Source organism: Bacillus rossius, chromosome 12, assembly GCF_032445375.1.
Source record: "Bacillus rossius redtenbacheri isolate Brsri chromosome 12, Brsri_v3, whole genome shotgun sequence".
Classification (NCBI taxonomy): Eukaryota; Metazoa; Arthropoda; class Insecta; order Phasmatodea; family Bacillidae; genus Bacillus; species Bacillus rossius.
Genome location: NC_086339.1, coordinates 32,295,001 through 32,318,589, shown reverse-complemented (window position 1 = coordinate 32,318,589; position 23,589 = coordinate 32,295,001). Strand labels below are relative to the sequence as shown.

Sequence of the window (23,589 nt, the reverse complement as noted above, 5' to 3'; positions counted from 1 at the left end):
AATACAGATTTTCCCGGGGGAGGACCCCTGGACCCCCCCGCTTTAATAGGGGCGATCAATGATTCTTTATAAAATGGTATATTGTCCCCCCTTTGGAAATTTAGTTGTTGCGCCCCTGGTTGCGTTGGCGTGATGTACGAAAGGTTGGGGAACGCTGCCTGCGTGGCGTGAACAGCGCGAGAGAGTGTTTGCGTGTTGCCCGCAGACGTGCGGGGCCTGAAGAGCAGCCAGGAAGTGGAGCTGCTCCGCGAGAAGGTGTACGCCTCGCTGGAGGAGTACACCAGGGTGAACCGCCCCGACGAGCCGGGCCGCTTCGCCAAGCTGCTGCTCCGCCTGCCCTCGCTGCGGTCCATCGGCCTGAAGAGCCTGGAGCACCTCTTCTTCTTCAAGCTCATCGGCGACGTGCCGCTCGACAACTTCCTCATGGAGATGCTGGAGTCGCCGTCCGACTCGTGAGCGCCCCGCTTCCTTCCCTCGCCCGCCCTCGTTCCCGCCCGTCGTCGCCTGCTCCCGCTTCCTCTCCCCGACCGTTGCGTCAGCTCACCTGCGTAATGTTTAGCTGCTGCTGTACTAACTTCATGATTTTTATTCCTTTTTTTTAATTTGTGGTTTGACGGGTTCATTTTATGACCGGCGTTATTCTGTGCTGAATAACGAGGTACTTTTTTTTATTCTCAACCATGTTGAATTGACTTTTGAATTCCGAAAAATTTTTAGACTGCAAAGTTGGTATATCTGCAGGAACTACGAGCAAAGTTATCTGTTAAATTTTGAGACAACTTTTGTTGAATTTAAAGTGTGTATAATTTTGTATATTTTATGCAAGTTAATATTTAAGAAAGAAAAGTTCACTTCTTCCTTTTCTATCTTAAGAATTTGTATTTTACAACTATTTTGTTATGTATTATGTATTTAAACTTTGATTGTAAAATTTTATTTGTTTATATTGATGTCTTTGTGTTAAATTAACATTTCTTGTTACTGTAGAAATGAACATAATAAATATAATTATAAATCTTTTCTATATTGTTTCCTAAAATTTTATTAAACATAATACACAAGATGATTGCAAACATAAATTATAGATATGTTTAGTAAAATAACTAAGTATTTTGAAAAAACTGAGATTGGGTTTGTAATTTATATTTTGATCTTGTGAGAATAAGTCATTGTTAATAAAATTAGTACATACTGCAAAACTTTGAAGTAGGGATTGGCTAGTCAAATCCTCAAATACCATAAAATCTTTAATATTTAAGGATTCTATATTTGATGGAAAAAAAATTCAAAGAAAAAATTAGAGGAAATAAAAGTAAATAAAAAAATTCAACACTGATAACATCGAAAGTTTTGTTGGTCAGTATTTTCCTTCATGACTATCCTGATAACATTCTTGAAGATATTGTAAGTTTATTGTATAATAATATAAATAAAATTACAATATGAATTGATTCTTGATTCTTCATTTGTGACACAATCATAAGGGTAGAATATTTCACACTATTTATTTTACTTTTTTTTTTATTATTGCACCTTGACCCCTGGATTTACATTAGAGGGGTATACTCTAGGTACTCTCTGGTATTCGGATTCGAGAAGATTGGGCTATGTCCCATCACTGCTTTGAAGTCAATACTAAAGTAATTATAGCCAATATGGATCTGTGTTCACTTTTTTATTTCTGTTCTATTGCTTAAGGTAAGTTGTTAACCCAAAACAAATACTTCATTTAAATGTAACATGATAATGCTGCAGAAATTTAAAAAGAAGTACAAAAGGATAAAATAATGTTCAAGGCTACATTCAAAACGAGATGCTGTTACCTATGTTATCACTAACTAGTTTTTTTTACATACAGTTTTGCTTCAGAGTCTACTTACAGCTTCATTAAAAAAAAAATTGTCATTCATTGACTACAATAAGTTATCAATTATACTATTAAGTTTATGGTTTGATTATATATTGCAGAGTTACTTAAAGAAAAAAAAGCTGAATGCAGTTATAATTTTTTTTATCTAAAAAAAAAGCTCTGGATTGACCACTCAAGCATGGCAACCTAGTGATCAGTCACAAAGAACACTTTCTATCAGTAAAACCTTCAAAGACCTCGCAAGTGGATTGAAAAATAAGAAAAAAAAATGTAATTTATGTGTTTTTTTCTTGTTAGGTTTGTAAATAATGTGCAATAATATAACTTAGAAGAATTTCTATATAATTAACTTCTTAGTACTATGCAGGTATTTTTGAAAATTTATTATTGCTTGTATACCTGTGCTGTAACTCGTTAATAAAAATTTAAAATAAAAGCTAATGATGTAGTCAAGATCACTTTTTTTTTGTGAAATTTCTAGGCAAAGCCATTCCTTTTAAAATCTAATGTTATATTTAACTTTTGTGATTCCATCCATATTTGTTGAATTTCGGATAAATTACATAGTGTTAGTGTGTAAGAGTAGATTCTAAAAATTGTTGTCTTCTACATGTGTTTTAAGTGCATGTAAGTAAGCTGTTTGGGAGAAACAACTTTTAAACATAATAGCAAAATAATGTTTGAGTGTAGTTGCAGTGTTGGATTATTAGATTATTACTTCAAATTTTCGTGTTGATCTTTTCATCCTTACTAATACAGCTCCAAACACACATACGTAGGAATACCATTCGTTGCCAAGTACTTTATTGTTATGAATTTGGTGTTGACTTTACTGAGTATAGCTGTATCCTGTCATGTTCTGCTAGCATATGTTGTACCAGAATTATTAATGTAATTTTAAACATCACTGCCGTATTAATATTCTGTCTTGATGAAGTTCTATGTAGAATGGTACTACATGTTAAGCACTTAGTTAGAATTTTTAATCTAACTTTGTTGCAATGTAACTGTCAATTTGTTTTGGCCTATCAAGTAATTCATGGCTCTTTGTTGTGAAATTGAGTGGCACATTATTAACTGCTGAAGTTATATCCTCTTTTTCACATTTTAATGTCAATTACATAGATTTAATATCATTACTTAAGTGTCACTGTCATTTCATTTTTTTTGTTACAAAATGAGACTTTTGTTCCTATTAAAAAAAAATAGTTTGGGTGTTTAATTAAGAATGTATTTTTACCTTTTCCCACTGAATTTAGTGAACTGTTTTTATGAAATGATTAGTTTTAATGAAACAAAAGCCTCAGTATAGTATATACGTCTCCAGTCGTAGCTTTGAATATATATACTGTATAGAAGTCGCGAGTGGATAGGATTTACTCTACGTTTTTCAGAAGCGTATGATGAGCAGCTTGGGAACTTCACCGCTGCAGTGCGCTGCCGTAACGCCCTGTATCGTCTTAGTTGTTATTTACACGTTAGAGCGCAGCGCGGTCGCCTGCTGTCATTCCCCGCACCCCTCATCAATCATTCACTGCAGCTCAACGTCGTTCAACAGGAGGGGGAAGGGGTGTTTGAAGAGTTAGACACTTGTCCGCTAGGGACCACCACAAGTCGATGCCCTAGAGATGGTGGCGATTGCGGCGGTGAATTAACCAACTACCTCAAAACCGTATTAGAAATTTTAACCTGGGCTGGCGACTTCTATACAGTATATATATTCAAAGGTCGTAGGCAGGAAGCGTCACCAGCGCTAACTTCATCAGAAAGAGCAAGTATGGATTGAAAGTCATCCTTAGGTGACTCCTTGCCCTGGGTGAAAGTTGGAGTAGTGTCTTGCCCTGTTCACAGCCATGTCTGTGCAAGTTACCGCTGTGTGTACTCCGGTAACAGGACAGGGTTACACACCTAACTTCAGTCAGTTTTCCTGATTTCCTGTTTCCCCTCTCTCACAAAGCTTTTTTCCCTGTCCCATTGACCTGTCTGACAAGGTCGAGGGTACATTATAAACATAACTAAAACAAGTTTCAACAAATATGCATAACATACACAATTTAAAGTTTGTGCAGTTATCATTTCCATAAAAATTATTTAACTGACTCTGCCAAACTTAAAAAAAAAACTACTGTGTGTGTATGTGAGATCAAGTTTATAAACGATACACATTTTTTTGTGATCAGGCAAAAGACATCATATTTAGCTTCAAATTGTGTTTAATTTATTTTAGTAAAAATTATATGCAGATTATTAACAACAAACAATTTTATTATTTAAATTCATGCCAGTTATAAGACATTAAGATGCTACTACATAGAAAGAAAAATTACTGATACTGTTTTATAACTAAGATACAGTCAATTTCCCTCCGTTTTCCTGGTTCTGAAACACACCTTTACACATCTCTGTTTTTTTGCTTTCTTTCCTGTTTTCAAAATTTTTCTTGTCTGCAGGATTAATAAGAGTTCAAAAATATTTTTAATAATAATGTTTATAGAGTTGTTCATTCTAAACAAAAAAAATTTTTTATCACTTACAGTAATAGAATACAAAAAGAAAATTTTAATTTTATTTTATTCAATGTAAATAATAGTTTAGAGAGATATGTTCTAAAGCTAGAGCATCTGAATTTTTTTAAAGTTTTTGTTGATATAATATTTATGGCAGTTTGCATGCTTAAAATGTTGTATATACCGTCAATTTAATTTGTAGTTGGTTTAGTTATTTACAAAAGTAGTAGGTTGGTAAAATTTTTTGTGGAATTTGAAGCATCACCCTTTGTGTCTTCATTTTACCAAGCATAAAAAAAACATAAGTGGCTAAATATAATACTAAAAAGTTAGTTCCTACCACCACCTTCCTTTGCCCCTTCGTGGAATGTCGTGTGTTTACAGGGTATCCACACTCTGGAAGGTCAGGGAATTTACTTTAAAACTTGGGAGAGTCATGGAAATCCCTTAGTAATAGTAATTTGAAGGGGAAATGTCATGCTTCGGTATGCCATCACCCAGACTTTGAACAAATTTTTTTTCCAGATTGTTTTTTTAGTGCAGTAGTACACACTTAAAAATGATGTATACAAGATTTCATTAACTTTTACAGCAATAGGGATGGTGGAGGCTGGAATGTCTTTATTTCTTTCAGAAAATTTTGAAATAGGCAAATTATTTTTAAAATATTTTGTCAGAGAAATTTTAACTCTGGTCATGGAAAGTCACTGAAAAGTCAGGGAAATTTTTTTACAGATTTGTGTTGACAGTCACCCTGGTTAAGTAGCAAGTTCTTATAGTTACAGTAATTTATTCACCTTAAATGTGGTCAGACTTGATGTAGGATAATTTACTTTATCTGTGATTGGCATAACCATCCTACGTGCATTCACTTGTCTTGGAGAAAAGATTTTATGGTATTATTTTTAGATTGATTTCAAACAAGAGATTTCGATGTTATTGTTTTTAATTTTATTAATTCTATGTATTTGTATTGAGTGTCGTAACTCGGTTTTTTTTTCAGGAATGAAAGTGTGTTGCGTTAATGCAAACTCGTTCCAGGGAAGTGGGAGGGGTTTAAGCCTCTTCCCGTCCTGCCCTCATTTGAAATATCCCCTCCCCCCCTCCTTTCTCTGGAGGTAGGGTGTCAAAGCCTCAAATTTTGCCTGATATAGGGAAAAATCTATCTACATACATAAATGTATGTTACATAGCTCAGCATTATTGTATGAGTACCACAAGTTTTGAAATTTTATTGCACACATACCATATTTATATTTCTTATATTGCTTTCCTATCATCGGATAGACTTATTTTCCTTCCTTTTATCGTGTGTGAAGTTTGTAGGAAGCCATACTCCTTTGGTCTTTTATGTCCGTTGGCGATTTCTGGGGCTGCCTTCTGTTGGACGTGTTAGTTCCGCTCATTGGATAGAGCCCAACGGAGACACTGATAAAAGTACATGTACTGTTATGTTATTTGAAATCAACGTACTTGTGCTATAAATTTATACCAATTTTTTTATGATTATTATTATTATTATTTTTATTCCTCTTAGCAGGCACAATATCAGATCCATTTAAAGTAAACTTTTCAAATATTATCATCTAAAACTTCTGTGTGAAACAATATTTGATATGACAAACCTTTTCTGCAAGGGAAGACCAAATTGAGCTTGTATAGCAAAAAATGTATTCTTAACAGACACAATCTCTACCCTTTAAAAGTTTTGTAAATATTCTAAGTATAATCAAATTCTTTTGCCATCTTTTTTTTAAATTATCTATACTTTCTTAAAATATTTGTGATTTGTCTCTAATATTATTTTTAAAAAAACAAACTGTTACTGCAGGGGTTAAAAAAAACAGGGGTTCAAATGCAAAAATATTCACAACTTCCTTAGTATGTACACTATTAAATCTATTCTTAATTGCTGCGAACCTTCTAAATATTATCTAACATTTCTCTCAAAAGTTATTTCGGTACGTGCAAACAACTGAAAGTAGTGGAAAAAAACAGGGGTTGAAATACAGAAAACTTTATAACTTCTTTACTATGAATACTAGCAAATCCATTTTAATTTATTGTAAACCTTCTAAATATTCTCTAAAAGTTGCTCTGAAATAATATTTTTTTTTTATAAGCCAAACCATTACTGCAGGGGTTGAATAAACCGAGTTTGAAGGACCAAAAAAAAATATTCATAATTGTCCTACTATGTACGCTATTAATTCCACCATACCACCTTCCTCATAGTTGTGGTGCTTGTTTTCCAAGTACCGTAGACCCAAGGGGGTTCACTTGCTGAGCAAGCCAGTGAATATTATTAGTCTCGTCATTACTTTTTTTAACCCTTTTACGGTAAGTGTTTGTTATTATTTTGCATTGTTGTGGCATTTGTTTACCACAAGCGGTGATGTTTGTTTTTTGATAGTACTTATTTTGCCCAAATATTGTAATTTTGACAGATATGTGAACCATTTTTACATTAAAATAATTTTATATGAGCATGTCTAGGAGATAATTAACTTGGAATTAAAGTGAATTTCAAGCATTTCGGTGTTTTAGAAAAGAACCAATGTCATAGAAAAGAATCAAGGTCAGTAATTTTAAATAAATTAAGTAAAATTAATTTTTTGTCTCGATTTAGTCCATATATGTTGGTATGATTTTCATGCTAAATAAAGACATTTCACTTGTTAAAGGATTACATTTTTGTAATTTTAGTTTTGTCAAAATGCTGATTATTTTAAAGATATTAGTTGCTATTGTTTGCTATGTTACATGATGTATTAACTTGCATTTTGGTGTTACGTGAGGTATTGTAATGATTTTCTGTTCTTTTTCCCTTTTATCATAATCACAACCATAAAATCTTGTCCCTATTCGTCAGTAACCATTTTTATCAGGAGGATATAGTGTTATGGTGTTAGCTGTGACTACGATGTATAATTGAGTGCTGTATACATTCCAGATAATACCTAGCTCTTTAAGACAAAGTTCTCAAATGTTTCAATCATGATTTTTACATCCTTCGTTTTCACGAACAATGCTAGGACTGGCCTATGTAAGTTAATAGCAAATTTTTCAAATTCATAAATGTTTGCAATGTAAGAGCTATCTAATGGTGTTTTGAGATTAAGAAATGATTTTTGAGATTTCTTGTATGTAGTTCAGTAATGTTAGGACTTATTTTGGTGTTCAAGGTACACTTTGTTTTACTGGGGCTGCTACGTATAAAATTTAATTGTAATACACCCGCCTCTCAAAGTAACGCTGTTCGATTTGCCTGGTTTTTAAGTAATGACACCAATGGATTACGGCATGATTTGGATTAGCACTGCCATAGGTAAAGTAGCATGCTTTTTCATCTACATAAAAAATTTTTTTTGTGAATGCACAATGGCAACTTAACTTGTGTGACATTAAACACAATACAACAAACTGATAATATGGCAAATCAATAAATGATGGTTTTCCCTTTCCTTAATAGCTATTTTCTTTCTTCACTGCCTATTCACGTGAGGGCAATTAAAATGGTAAAATTATTTAAATTAAGCAGAAATATCTTCAATGCCAATGTATTTTCAGGTAATGTTTACGTTATCCCATCACGCAAGTTAGCAGCAGCTTTGGTGAGAAGGACTTGAAGCTTTTCAGGGCTAGTTTACCTCACGCCAAGAAGGATGTGCTATTGCAAGTAGCGATTCATGGCAGACATGCATTTAGTAAACAATAGTGTTAACAGGTTCATTAATCTTTCTTTTTTATAGAATAAATGCTAAATTTATGCTTCTTGAATCCTATGAATCTTAGAACCATATCTTTTATACAGTTAAAAAATTAGTTTGCAACTCTGAAATGTTAGCGCCTACTTAGTAAAAAAAAAAATGTTATTCCAATTGTCTGTTGTTTATGCAGTGTTATTTAATTTCAGAATTTTTATTTGTCAAAATGTACATAATTGAAACATTGATTTTAATGTTTATTGGACATATAATTAATACTGCAAATTAATTTTATGGGAGCTGTATATTAATTAAAATGGTAATAAAGAAGCACACTTCCATTTCGTAGTTGGAAACCAGATAAGTAGTTTTACTAATATACTTTTTTATGCAAAAAAAAATCTTTGATTAGCACTATTTTCTTGGAGCAAATTAGGGCATTTCTTTGAGGGGTAGGTGTACTATGTATCATAGCTATGTATTTGTTGCTGAATGTTAAAAGTACAATTTTCTCATCACTGAATCTTAAGTTTTCCAAGACTTAAACTATTGAGATTATACTAATTTAAAAACCATTTTTTTTTGTGAAACGTAAGTGAAAACACCCTTTTAATTGAATTTATTTGACATAAAATCACTTTTTAATAAATGTTGACTTACATAACTGTCATGGCACAATTATTTCCTTTTTATTTGCTCGTCAGCTAACAAACTTTTGGTTTCTGCAGTAAGAGTTGATTATTGTAAAACTCTTGAGGTTAAATTTTTGTGAATGGGAACTCTTGTTAGAAGTTGCACTCATAATGCAGGAGTTGTGTTGGCTGTTCAAGTTTCAAAAATTTTATTGGACTGTTTCTGTAAAGGTTTTACATTTTATATATTTTGCGTTGTAATAATAGTGTTGTGTACCAACTAGTTTATGAAGTTGTAAGGTACTAAACTTATAAAAATTAAATAAAAAAAGATCATGGTGATTTAATGTGAAGAAATTTTGTGTTGTTATTCTATAGTGTTTCTTGTTTGAACTTTATATGCTGATCTATTTGTTGTAACAGAGATATAATATAATTCGAAAATCTTTATCAAAATAAGACAGCTACTGCTCACTAGTGAAGCATGTTAAATGAAGGGATATTATACATCCACAATAAATCAAGCCAGCCCCACTGACGTGGAATTATAGGGAGCGTAGGATGGGCCAACAAATATTTGTATATATTTGGATTTAGATAATACAACAGTGAAAGTAGGTTTAGTTTGTGTGCTTCATCAAATAATTTTTCAACACATTGTATTTCAACAATGTAACACAATTAAAACATGTTTTTGAAATGAAAACTTCTTTAGCCGTGTTGAGCGATTTTTGGTAGAGTCAAAATTTATGGGTTCACGTCACCGACATGCTAGTGACGTGTTGCGCCAGACTGGCGACATGAAGCAGCCTGTGTACATGTATACGCATATATACACTAATACATTGTATATACTCGACTGTATCATGTGCGTGTTGAGACTCTTTTCGGATGGGTAAAATCTTGTGAGTTCGCGTCACCGACATGCTGCAGTAGCAGTAAGTGAAGTTAAATTGACCACGTTGAGTGATTTTCTTCTGTTTATTTATTAGTGAATGTTACTTTTGGATTTAAATTCATATTTTTTTTTTTTGTTTTTTTTAATGATAAAACTTCATTTCTTCTAATTTTAAAGTTATTAAGTTATTATTGGTAGGGGCAAAACTTGTGGGTTTGCGTCACAGACATGCCAGTGCTATAATACCGAAATTATTTTCTTACGTACATTTGACCTATAAATGATGTCATGTTACACATTTAAAAACGAAGTCTTAAGTTTTTACTTTTGTCGACAGTCCCCATGACTGCTTGATTTTTTTTCCCCCCTAATTGAAACTTGAACATTTTTTTCTTCTTAAAATAAGGTACATAATATAAAAATGTAGATTTAAACCATGGTAAGTGCAATTTATGTTTCAGACGAAGAAAAGCCTTGATGTGCTTCTGGATTAAGTTATAAATTACTTTGAAAATACTAGTTATTAGTTTGGCAATATTCTAATTCAAACTATTTCCTTGGATTATTTATTGGTTTCTCTATATTTTCTACATTTATTGTTTTCCTTAAAATTGTTTTCTGATTTAATATCAAAATTTCCTTGTCGTCATACCTCTTGGCAGGACTGTAAGCAGAGTCTGGATATCAGCAGTAGCCTACCTCAATGGAATGGTGGGACATACCCACCTCTGTATTTGTATTATTTTTAAACATTAAACTTTTATTTTAATATCTCATGGTCTTTAGCCAGCCACGAACATGTATTGTGTCATTAAAGAAAATGTAGTGGTGTTGTGGTTTTTTTTTATTATTTTTGACGCAAGATGACATTAGCACCACTCTTGCGCCAGCTCCCAACGGCATTTGACAATATGTTGCAGTCCTAGGCTAATGTAGGTCCGAAAAGGTTCTGCAACCTTGTTTTGACAGTGTGTTCCTTCTGTAAAGTCATTTTCCACCTAACCTTTTTATTAATTCAGCCTAATACATCTGCGGGCCATTTGCAGTTAAAGTGCTTAACCCTTGCTGCCTTAAACCTCACTTCAATTTAGATATTGATTGACCTTGACCATAGATTATGGAGGGTCAAGGGCGAAAGGGGCCTGGGTCCCCCTGGAATCAAAAGGTCCCTCTCTGAGGGGGCCTTCTTGTGCTTGCAAAATCGTAAACTATGAAATGGGAATGATAAATGTTGTCCGCGGGCTCTCCTGGTGAATCCTAGAGATTTTCACCTGTGGTACTGCCCAACTCCAGCTCTTAATAACCAATGTGATTGAGACTGCCAATTGAGTTTTGTGTAATGTAAAAGTTATTTTTTGTACTCGCCTGTGTGCTTATGGTTGCCACTCGTGTACGAGAGCTTATTGAAGTAAAACTAAGCAGGTCACATACCACCATTACCAACAAACGCTGTCATCGTATTGTGTGCATCTTAAGGTTATCAACAACAACTGTGCCTGTGCACAAAGGCACGCCATCATTCCTGGTGAGCCACGCTGGGGCTGTTGACCCTCGACAGCAGCTGTCGGTTAGAAGAGTGAGCTAGCCTTGCGCCTTCCCGGACAACTTCAAGTTTACCCAGTAAAAATCACTAGGTCACCCCTGGTCTCGAGCACAAAACTGTGGGTAATGGCATCATATTAACATATTAGGTGCTATCTTTGGTCAGTGCTCTAAAATTGGAACATCGCGAGTTCTTAGTTAGGGGTGACATTCTACTAAGTTTTTTCTTCCAAAATATTGGACTCCTTATTTAACTGGGAGGTATTTCATACCACCCAAAACCCTCTCGTTATCCACCGTCCTCAACTTTCGAAGTGTGCCCGCTATGGTGATAACATTACATATATAAAAATACTTGTATTAATGTCAATCAAACTTTCCCATCTACAAAAATATTTAAATTTTACTCGCTTATGAAATGTCTAGGCCCTAAGCTTGATGCTGTTTGAATAATTCCTCTAGAGGATTGATCAGATAGTTTCATTTCAATGGAGAGCTCAAATGCCTATTCTTGAAAATGTTATTGCAGGTACCAAAATCAACTTTGTAAATTAATGAGAAATTCCAATGATAAAAGAAGCATTTCTCACAAAGGAGTGTTAACTTTTCTCAAGATCTTCATCTCTGTTACCTAGTTGGTGGAAATATATTATTTCAGACAAACGTTTTAGAGAATATTTAGAAGGTTTACTATAAATTAAAATGGATTTGCTAATTCATAGTAAATAAGTTATGACGTTTTCTGTATTCAAACTCCGTTTTTTTCCCAAGTTCTTTCAGTTGTTTGCAAGTACCAAAAATAACTTTTGACAATTGTGTTAGATCATATTGAGAAGGTTCACGGCAATTAAGAATAGATTTAATAGTGTACATAGAAAGAAAGTTGTGAATATTTTTGTGTTTTAACCCCGGTTTTTTTAACCCCTGCAGTAACGGTTTGTCCTATAATTAAAAAATATTAAGAGAGAAAGTGTAAATATATTTTAGAAGGTATGCATTAGTTAAAAATAATAATAATAAAGATGGCAAAAGACATTCAATACGCAATATTTCTTCTCGCATTCAAATGTAAGCCGACTTTTTGGAAGCGTACTGTGGTCGCGGACAGTAGGTAGCCCAAACTAGTTCCGACAGTTTCAAGAACAAGGCTCCGTTAATGGTTTTGATGTTTTCAAATAGGATGATCGAGAAAATTCAAACAGCATCGACTGTAGGGTCTAGATATCGACGAACGGAAATATTCCACCAAACGCGTTTGCTTTTTGTCTGGTAGGCTACATCACGATCAACTTACACTGTACAAGAGCCGAGACAATCTTGTGAAAATTATGTCATAAATAATGGTGCGTTTTTCTAGATTAATTTAGTTACGACTGAGCATTGCTAGCATCAAGGTGTAGGTACTGCAAACTGCAAGGTTTCCAGAACCAAAACAGATTCGTACTCAAGGAAATTGCTGTTACATACATACTAGGATGATGGCAGGACACGAACCCGCTCCTTCCGGCCTCCGTATCCTTGGAAACTACTGGATGAAAAAAGTAATTCTCAAACGAATGGCTATGCAAATACTACCATGGCCTGGAGTTGGATGAAGGTAGACTTCCGTACTATCAAGTGAAAAACACTCTTGATGATTTGCTACTGCAGAATCCACGTGGCATCATTTATGTCACGGTCCTGAGCAGAAGAAATGGCTGAGAAAGTTGTGTGAAGCAACAGTTGGAATTGTAGACCTGCAGGCTGACTACGGTTGTTCTTCCCTAGTGCATTTTATGGCGATCAGCCACACGACAAGTTTGATCGAGTATGTGCCTGCAGAAACTCTCAGCTAATGCAAAAATGGTTCTCTGGGAGCGAATAGACTTGTCTGAGCCTGCATAAATAAAAGGCGTGCAACAGTTCGTGCCTTCAGTTGTCGTCCGACCTGCAAGAAGATGTCATCGTTTCATCCTGCTAACGTGTACGTGAGCGTAAGACCTAGCTTCGGTAGTGTCGAGTACAGCTACTGAGATACCGGGTATCTACATACATATACGGAAACCTGTGATTAAGATGCTCAGCGAAGGGTGGTTTTCACACTTTCCTGTGTCCTACGAACCGACTCAACAGCTGTTAAATTGCTGCGAACCTGGAAACTGTGCCATACATGAGACCGCACACGATCATTCCAGCCAGCATCGAAGTAGTCGCTTCGTCTGCACGTACAACACCGACGTTGGACTTGTTGCAACCTGCCACGACCTGCGATGCCTCTACACAGACTTCCAAACGACAGGCGTCTCGTTGTAGCTCTGTCAGTGACCCTGTCCCAACAAGCACCGAGTCGCAGACGTCGTCGACCATGTCTCGCCGAAGCAGTCGTCGCCGAAAGTATTGTCGAAGAAGATGACCAGTCGCATTTTAACCTAATTTTAAAAAAAATTTAAAAAAGTAGATGTTTTGATTACGTACTATACCAGCAGCTGTGGGACAGGACCCTCAGTCCACCTCTGATTGTGGTGCAGTATGTATAGTCTAGTTTGACTAGTATGGTGCATAAGTCTCGTAATCTTCAATTCTTGTGAACTCGATGGTGTCTTTACCGTCTTTAACGACGGCCTCGATAGAAGTTGTACATACTATCGGTGATGCAGACCTCATTTACAGCAGAGCCAACAGCTGCAGCGATCCCGATGGAAGGTGTACCATCGTAATCGGGGCCCTCGATGGCAGCAACGCCGACGACAGTGGAGATACTGTTGACAACGGTATCAACATGTATACCTAATGTTGCAGCACTGCCACCAACTGCAGAGGAGACATCAGATACTTCCATGGTTGAAGTTTCGTTACCAACCTCGGAGACTTCAATGTGCAGCGGACGTTTGTTGACATTTTCGACGCATCCGTGTAGGTACTGTGGTACATATTTTACCACAACTTCAAGTGCTCGCAGACATGAAAGAAACAGATGTTCAAATAATGAACAAAGAACACTGTTTCAGTGAGACAAGTGTAATAAACAATTTGGATGCCATGATAACATTAAGAGGCATCATAACGTGCAGTATATTTCTGGAATTGCCTCGGAAAACATATGTGCGACCATGGGCGTCGAAAGGATTTATTTTTTGGGGGGGACTTCAATTGATTTAGTTGTTGAGGAATATCCATCCCCTGGAAAAAAAAAAAAAAAAAGCGGGGGGCCTCCCCCGGGAAAATTTGGGATTTGAAGGTGCAAATAGGTGGTTTTTAGGCATTTTTCTTTCCTAAATATTCTAATTATAGTTGGTTGCAATATATAGTTTATTTTTTTGTAAAAAATATTTTCAGAGAACAAATTTGTAAAAACACAGTTAACATATCTGCTGGTGCTATATCCACACAAAATCATTAATTTAAACATCAGGAGAAACCTGAATGTTATACTTAAATGCCGCAGTAGTATTAAGAATATTTCGCACATGTACACAAACATAAGTAATAAAGTGATTATATTCACTATTATTATAGGAGGGGACGAAATTGAAGACTTTTATTATTGGGGGGGACGTGTCACCCCCCCCCCCCCCCCCGTCCCCGTCCCCGGTCCCCCCCGGTTGCGACAACCCATGTAGTGCGACAAATGTGATAAGGTATTTTTACATTGTAACAGCCTGGGTAGTCACTATAATATGTGTGCAGGAATACAAACAGGTGCTAGTATGCCTTTAAAACCATAAGGCATCATCATTTATTGCTTTGCCTGAGTCGATCATCAACAAACGAGCAGTAATTAACTGTCGGAATCTAAATGGCCAGTCTTTCTTTAAATGGAGAATTTTGGCAAGATTTGTCGAGGGAAGTCACCAAAATCGTATTGATAAGAGGTATTATGATTTGGAGAATAAGTAGGCCTACGACTTCAGTGGTCTGGACTATCCACCAACATTACATCAGATAAAACCTTTTGAGAAAAACAATCTTGAAGTGACAGTTAATTTGCATGTGCTAAATGAGGAAAATATGGTGTGCCCGATTCGTGTAACTAAATAAGAAATGAAAGATCATTTCGATTTCTTACTTGTGACAAATGAAAACAATGCTGTACATTACAGTTACATAAAAAAGTTTTCCCCCGACTTGTGAGACCTCAGGTTACAAAACATCAGCGCAAAATTTAGGTTTGTAAGATTATCTTTAAGTATTTCTTTGATCAACCTCGAAAATCGTGGCTTACAGCTATACAGTATCTTGAACTGCACAAAATTAAATGTTGAAATAATTGTTGAACAGAATTTGTTTAAGCAATCTAAGTAAGAATTTGTTTGTTTTTTGTACTTGCAGTTGTGTAGAAATTGTGTACCGGTAATCAATTTTTTTATTTGTAATTATATTGTTTTATTTTTTGAACCAGTCACTTTAATGATAATTTTAATTATATTAACGGTTTTGAATTGTCCAGGAGTCAAACCAAGAATGGAAATCGATTTAATCAATTATTGTTTAAATAATTGATTTTTTGATTTTTTTCCGAATTAATAGCTAAAAATTTACGAATTTTCGATATGGCGGTGCGCAAAACGTATATGTGTGATAAGTAGGGGCAGGCATTTTTCGCGAATAAATCTAAACGCCTATTAGATTGAAACAAGTTATACTCACACCAGCGGTTTCTTCCTTGTGATTGGCAGACGTCTTCGAGAGAAGTCGTTGCCTTGTTTGACCGAGACACTCAGGACGTGTTTGCTTCCGCACTGAATCGCTGTGTTTGGTGTTGTAAGAATCGATATTGACCTGAAAGAAACCCACCCAATCACTAGACACAGCTGATGCAACAGTGTTTTAACTTTCAGCTATTCTCGGAATCTTTTCGCGAAATATGCATGCCCCTAGTGATAACTTTGAATATATATATATATATATATATATATATATATATATATATATATATATATATATATATACAAAGGTGATAAGCATCCACAAATTTTGGTATTTGATAGTGAATGTTTTAATTATCAATTTATTTATATCACGCTCGGTATTATTTTTAAGAAAACTGCGTTAAATTTATGTACGAGTTTTAAACTATATGTTTATTTGCGACATGAACAAATTAGAACACATGAATTTCTCGTTACCGAGTTTAGATGCTTACACATCACTGGCGAGTACTAAAATACTCGCTCACATTTTGAAATTCCTTAATTTAAATATTCATTATATAATTTGGAATTGTTTATGTTCCTTAAATAAAGTTTTTCACGTGTTTCCATTTTTTCTTTGCAGTTTTTATGACTGATATGAGGGACTTTATAAAATGTGTTCGGGTACCGCAATGTGTTATTTTTAATTTATTCAGAGGTGCCACCCCCCCCCCCCCAAACACTATGACTCACCCCCCCCTAACCTAATGATGCGCCTCCCCCCCCCCCCCGAAATTTTTTATGCCATTTTCTCAATGATTTACTCAATGATTTTATAATATTATACTTTTTTAGTATTATATTTTATCACATTTTGCATTAATTTAAACTGATTTTCTAATAATAATTTTGGTCATATCAGGTAATATTTCGATCCTGAACCGACAGATAACTGCTTTTGTTGAGGAAAGTGCGGGGTTGCCAATTTGATTTACAAGACCCCTTTCAATTATCAAAGCACCAGAAACGTATTTTCACATTAGAAGCTATAATTATGTAAATAATATATACATTTTTCTCGTCTTTTAACCCCCCCCCCCCTGAAATTTTAATGACGCAGTCTGCGTCGTTACCCCCCCTTGTGGGCATCCCTGATTTATTAATTTAAAAAAAATGTAAGAATTTCCATTTTATTGTAACAATTGAAATTAGCTTTATTTTAATTCTTTAACAACTCATTTAACTTTTACTATATATATATATTAAGTTTACTATACTACAATACTACAAAATTGTAACATACAACTGGTCCGGAAATCTTTTCGCGAAAAAAACATAACACCTAACATAAAAATTACATTTTTTGTGCTTTATATATATATATATATATATATATATATATAAAGCACAAAAAATGTAATTTTTATGTTAGGTGTTATGTTTTTTTCGCGAAAAGATTTCCGGACCAGTTGTATGTTACAATTTTGTAGTATTGTCTGTGTTCCTTGTTTGGTTTCAGGATAATGTCTACCGTCAGCACACAAAGCACAGCCATCCAGTGCGTAAACAAAAGCTTTCCTGAATGGCCCGGCCAAATACAGCAATGGCTTCTCTTGCAGACGGCCGCCAATCACAAGCGCGGGCTCACGTCATTGCAGTATAATGTACGATCAGATTGTTTCACGAAAAATACATGCTTCTAATCATAGACCTTGGTTACAGTATGAAAATTATGCAATGTGATTGAATGTACATGGAAAAATTTAAATGATATTAATACAGTAATATGCGAATCAGAATTCTATAAATAAACTTGCTTGCTTTGTTGCTTTCGTAAAAATATAATATGATTTTTTTTAGATTTATCCTTTGATTATCAGTATTCAAAAAGTTACATAGAGATTTATGAAGTTCACCCAACGCTCATGAAAATATACAAGCAGTTTGTATTATTAATTTTTTGGATAATACTTAGAAATAGTCAATGTAATACTAATTAATCTCATACTTATATTTCTTATAAAATATATTACCATGTAGCGAGCAATAAGTAAATAGTTCAAAATGATTTCAAGAAGTAAAAAATTGTTTGGTTTATAATGGTTCTGGGCTGTTTCAAACAGATGAAACAAGAATAAAGATAGCCACATCAGCGAGTGTGAAATGGTTACACAGGTTATAAATACAACACAACATAAAAGTAATGTATTAAAATATGCATTAGAATATAAACTTATTTATTTGATAACAACTGCATAGAATTACATGTAAAATTATTTATGATGAAAATAAAATGTGCGACATGTGTTTGATGGAAACACAAGCTGTAATATAATTTACTTTAGCACATTCTTTAATAAATTAAAACATTGAAATCATTACAATCACTATCATATTTATCTAATTTTCTCTTGTTTGAAATTTTGAGGTAATTATTTATATAATTTTTGTCGTCAAATATCAGGTGACATAATTGTGCGGGCATTTTTCTGTCTCCTATTTTCGGTTAAGAAGTTAAACGCGCGAAATCGAATGAGAAACGTTAAACAGTAATCAAAGACAGTAAAAAATTGATTCACCGGCGCGTCATATTTGAAAAAAGCCTCCGGTCTGAAGTGCACGTAGTTCGGTCTTCCGCACACAGAGGTCGACACTGTGCGCTAGAGAGAAAGTTGTCACGTCAGTAGGAGGGAAGTAAACTTGCTTTCTGCTTTGGTTGTGCGACAGACGAGTTACTTTGATTCTGTTGTTTATCGGAAACTCAGGTTAGAGAAGTGGGCTGTGGACGTGTGAAGACGTATGTTTCGCAAAAAAGACATTACTGGCTTGTGAAGTGTTCTGTGCGTTTCGTCACACTTTGGAGTAAAAGCCACTACCTGACAGGAAGCTTCTACCGCGTGTTTGAATTCCACAGTTTCATACTACATAAAGCCAGGTATAAGTGGAAAGGATGCAGGTTAAATCGTGCGCAGTGGATTATTTTGGCAGGGTTCGTGTCCTGGCCCGGTGTGAGGAAAGAAATTCTCTCTTGTGAAAAGTTTCGAAATGTCGGAATGCATCGGATTGAATTAGGCCTACTCACGCCGCATGCGAAGTGTAGGAGGTTCGTCGAGTTGAAATCATGTCGCTGGAAGCATGAGCTCAGATGCAGATTGTCTGGTGAGTGTTTTCTCGTTTCTTTTTGCACCAGATAAGCAGATATCTGATGATTGTGCATGCTTTTTTTTTTTACAGCAACAACTGTTTTCTTTTTGTAGTGCCAACTGAAAATAAATATTTACATTCCTTTTGGTATGATTTGAAACTTACGTGTCGTGTTGGTTTTGAATTTTTCAGCCTAACCCCGTGCTCTGTAATACTTAAGTACGTATATGCTCAAAACAATGTGGCAGTTGCATGTAAGTTTTTATAAACGAACGAACGTGTTGGTATTTTAAACGCCAGTGCTGCCGCCCGCTCCGGTGAGAGGCGCAGTAAGTTGCCAGCCCCGTCTGTGTGTCCAATCCCAATGCCTTGTCCGTGTGGCGTGTGGGTTTCTCCGAGAGGGGGCAGGACAGCACACAAGGGTCAACAGCTAAAAGTAACGGTACCCAGCGCGAACACGTTTTCAGAATCCCAGGTCACGCACGCAATCTCTGTAGTTTTCTCTCTCTCATGTGTATTTTTTTTATGCTTGAATGTAGGCGCCATGCAGAAATTACAAACTTCCAATGTTATTTTCATTATAAATATTTTTTATTAAATATATTCCGCTTTAATACCTAAAATCGCAGTCACGGCGGCATTTGCAACTCTGATATTTTTAGTCTTTCAGTCATCATTTGTCATCAATAGACAATTACATCTTATGTCTTTCTTTGGCGTGTCATTAGGGTAAAATTACAAATTTTTATACCTCTGATTATGTATTTTATGGGTTAGAAATCATTTTTTTTTAAATGAAGCTTATTTATGATGTACTCACACTACATTTTTTAAAATGTATCTGAAACATCGTAAAATTTGGAATTAGAATTTTGGAAATAAATGTTCCTGTAGTATTTCAAGAGCATCATATTATTTTCATTTTTTTATTTCTAAGTAGTCGGTTTTGTGTCAATAAATTTGTAATTTGAACAATTTTGGCTCTTTCGAGCATAGCACATAATTTTATTGAATTAAGTACTTATTATTAATAGTGACAAACTGCTACAAATAGTTTTCCCTGGAAAATAATATTTGGTGTTAAGCATTGAATTATTTATATTCTCAGAATATCCACAACTAATTATACTATTCATACACTAATTTATTGATGGTTTAAGAAAAATCAACAATTACTAAAGTTAAAAATATTGAAACTTATTATAATTCAAGATGGCATAATAAAACATTCTTTTTAATGTTAACAAGCGGGGTAGTATTAATCTGAAAACAGTGGTTGTCATCTACTCAGTTCTGCAATTTATTCGCGAGACAGACTATAGCAGTGTCTTCCATGGAATCAAACCCCGGACGCCAATATATCATGCTGGAATCAAAACAGCGCAGCGCGACGCGAATAAAATAATTTCCTTGTCACATTTATGTTTCACACACAAAATTTATCGATGCGACAAAATTACCAATAAAAATAAATGTTTTGTTACGTATTTCCATTGCGAAATTTCTGAAAGTAGTGTTGGAATTTAGTTTTTCAATGGTGCTTTGGTAATACAATTATTGCTCGTGTATTTTTGAGATTATGTTTACTAAATTATTTTGTGAAATGTTTTAATATTTTAATGTAAAATGATTATTTTACCGAAGATTCCCGAATGAATATTACATTTTGACTAGGCTAAACAATTTTTTTTAATAAAAAAAACCTGTTATTAAAACCATTTTGTAAACATTGATGGCTGTCGTATATTTAGCGCGAATTTAATGCCAAGCAACAGTCTATTTAGTTGTTTGTGCTTGTCTCGTGGTAAAAAAAAAAAATCCTCATGTTCATTGCGATGCGATGCAGTGAATGGTCAGCACAAAGTTTCTGATAATGTCCATGCCGGAGTAGCGATTTTGCTGGTTTATTGAAGTTATGAGGTCCGCCTAGTTAGAGGTGTTTGTGTTAATGAATCGGGATGATAAGCGCGACGTTCGCTGGTTCTTCAAGCGCGGTATCGCTTCTAAGCGCAAGGCACACAATCTTCTCGTCGTGCGCATAGGGCAACTATGCGATTTGAGCGGTGACCGTAACATATTTCGGACAAATAAAGATAAATGTGTAGTTCAAGGCCCTTGAGAGCTTGAAAGAATCTGTACCGGGTTTTTCATACCTCACTCTTTTAAAAATACGGTTTTAAAACGAAATACGGAACCAGAATTACCCATCCACCCTCAAGGTATTCTTCAATGTTTTTCGTAATCAGATACCTCTCGGATATCTTGAGTGGTTTTCAAATCTCATGTTTTACCTGAAGCTCTGCGCACCATATGTGTGCCCAGGCAGACGGTGTCCTTAATATATAGAGACCTGTAAAATTCGCGATTTCAAATCCCTCAAGGATAGACTCCATGATCCTCTATGCACTCGTGCAAATTACATCTGCTGATTGGTTACCGACTCGTAACACCTGTTGACTGGAATGATCGTGATTCGCTAATTCTTCTGTTAAAGATTTTTCCTTCAGATAAACTGTAGCCCAATCACTGAAGCAAAATAATGTCAAAAGTATTTGGACTCTATCCTATCGCGAAATGAATCCGCGAATTGTACAGGTCTCTATTAATATAGTTTGAACGAGAACACTTAAAATGAGAAATGTGAGTTATATATAACCCGTTGGAAAACAGGATACGCTGTAAATAAAATGAAATCCGCCGGTAACAATAAACCCTGAGCGAACTACAAACGTCGCCAGCGCAGTAATCGAAATCCGCCAGGAAAAAAATAAAATTTCTGAACGCCAGCGGCTCGATCGGTACCGGATTACAGAACGTGGCGAACCGTAGGATGCATAGGATTTTTTTAGACTCTTTCTGTCGCATCGCGTCTTTTCGCGTTCCAAGTTCCAGCTCCGCGGCGACGACAGCGGACCGGAAATGTGGGACGAATGCGATTTTGTCGGCGTCGCAGCATGGCCGGGCTTTCTCTCGTCGCATGCGGGAAACAGTGAGTGCTTTTACTTCTGTGTGCTGCGGGGCTGCTGAACTTTCCCGTCTGCCGAGGCTCTTTCCACATTCTGGAAGCTCGGGCAGAATCAGGGAGGTTGTGAGTGGTCAACGCAGTGGCGGATCCAAGGGGGGGGGGGGGGGGGGAGGCAACAGGGGCAAGTGCCACCCCCCCCCCCCCCCGCCCCCGAAGAAACAGTTGTCTGCTACATTAATATTGCCGACAAAAATGATTGTTTCTGAAACCAATAAAATATTTTAACATAATTAATGAATTTCTCGTAGAATCATAAGATCTGGAAGTTGGATGTTATGTGTAGTGTGAGTAGATTAATTAAATACAAATTTAGTAATTTTAAGACATTTTTTTTTCTCTGGCTATTCTGAAATCCTAGAGTGAGGTGAACCTCTGGATCCGCCACTGGGTCAGCGGAAGTCAATGAATTGACTTTAAATCCTGTAAAAGACGTGGAAATTCGTCGGTGATGATAATTTGAAGATTAAGATGTTTTACTCTAGTTTGCCATCAACCAAACTATGAAAAAAATATATATATCCCCTCCCCCCCCCTTTCCCAGACGGTGTTTTAGTGCATAGTCATACTCATTGAAATGGAGAAGCAAATTTCTGTTTGAAATAAAGAAAGTGCAGAGAGAACTACTACAGCATTTATGGGGATGCTGTTAAGGGGCCCGCCTCGTGGCCGATTTTTTCACCGCTCGGGCTCAAGAGTTGTAGTTTTTCCTCCAAGCAGGGTGGCGAGTCGAAGAAACACTGAGCACGGAGGAGGGCAGCTGGGGAGTGGGGGGGACACAGCTCCGGCCACCTTCCTCTTCCCTTCTTCCTTGACGCGACCTTGAACGCAACGCGGGAGGAGGGGAAAAGACAGACGCAGAGAATGAGAGAATGATAGCAGGCCGTGGTGATAAGGAACGTGTAGCTGGCGACCGCTCGCTTCCCTGTCCACAGCAATGCATATTTGTGTCCTGAATAATCCACACGCTAGGCTATCCCGTACAAGACGCACAGTATAAGCCTATATTACGCCAACAGTTTCCCAAATTATAATGCTCTATCTGCTTATTATAGAAACACAAGTCTTGCAATTTTTAAGATCGATATAACATTACCTAAAAGTACAGACCTATTAAATTACTGGTAACTGAATGATAAAATTTTCTAGCTCTGCTTGAACCAATAAACATGCCCAGTTTAATACATTTTCCTGTCATTAAACTTTAGCGTAGATTTAACTTATATCGGTTTAAAAAAAACCTTGTTCTAAAGGGGAGTATGTGCAAGTAAAAAAGGTAAACATAATTTCTGATGAAAAAGAATTTTTGGAATTGGTTTTTAAATGACTTTGAAGAAAGCATATTTTTTTTTAATTTAGTTGATAACCTAATCTGGAACATATGTTTCGTACGTTGGCGTTTCAACTTCTTACACTTCAGAATTTAATCCTCCAGTTATTGTTTGTGAAGGTTAGGACCGCATATTCTTCATTTAAATTAAGCCCATTACACAGCTGCCAAATTTATGCTATACCTTCAATTATACCCATGGGGATAAAAATGAGCAAAAGTTTATCTAGCAGAAGAGAAGAAATAATTAGTTACTCCATTCACACGATACCTAGAATACTAACAGAAAACCTAACAACGCATTTGCCGACAAATCATGCTTTTTGG

General features: G+C 35.6%; 2 protein-coding genes across 18 annotated transcripts in view; both read left to right on the top strand.

Moving 5' to 3' along the window:
* LOC134537805 (retinoic acid receptor RXR) overlaps positions 1 to 9,073 on the top strand; it is a 122,159-nt gene extending 113,086 nt beyond the window's left edge. For all 15 annotated transcript variants that reach the window (XM_063378631.1, XM_063378632.1, XM_063378619.1 and 12 more), the window contains one exon: positions 206 to 9,073. In XM_063378631.1, coding sequence (XP_063234701.1) covers positions 206 to 456 — 251 coding nt within the window. In that variant the 3' untranslated portion in view covers positions 457 to 9,073. The remainder of the gene's footprint in view (positions 1 to 205) is intronic.
* Positions 9,074 to 18,429: 9,356 nt separating this feature from the next.
* Positions 18,430 to 23,589, top strand: part of LOC134537803 (ral guanine nucleotide dissociation stimulator-like 1) — a 227,102-nt gene continuing 221,942 nt past the window's right edge. The window contains exon 1 of one of the 3 annotated variants that reach the window (XM_063378618.1): positions 18,430 to 18,925. In XM_063378618.1, the coding sequence (XP_063234688.1) occupies positions 18,902 to 18,925 (24 nt within the window). In that variant the 5' untranslated portion in view covers positions 18,430 to 18,901. The remainder of the gene's footprint in view (positions 18,926 to 23,589) is intronic. The other 2 variants (XM_063378617.1, XM_063378616.1) reach the window with 2 other exon arrangements.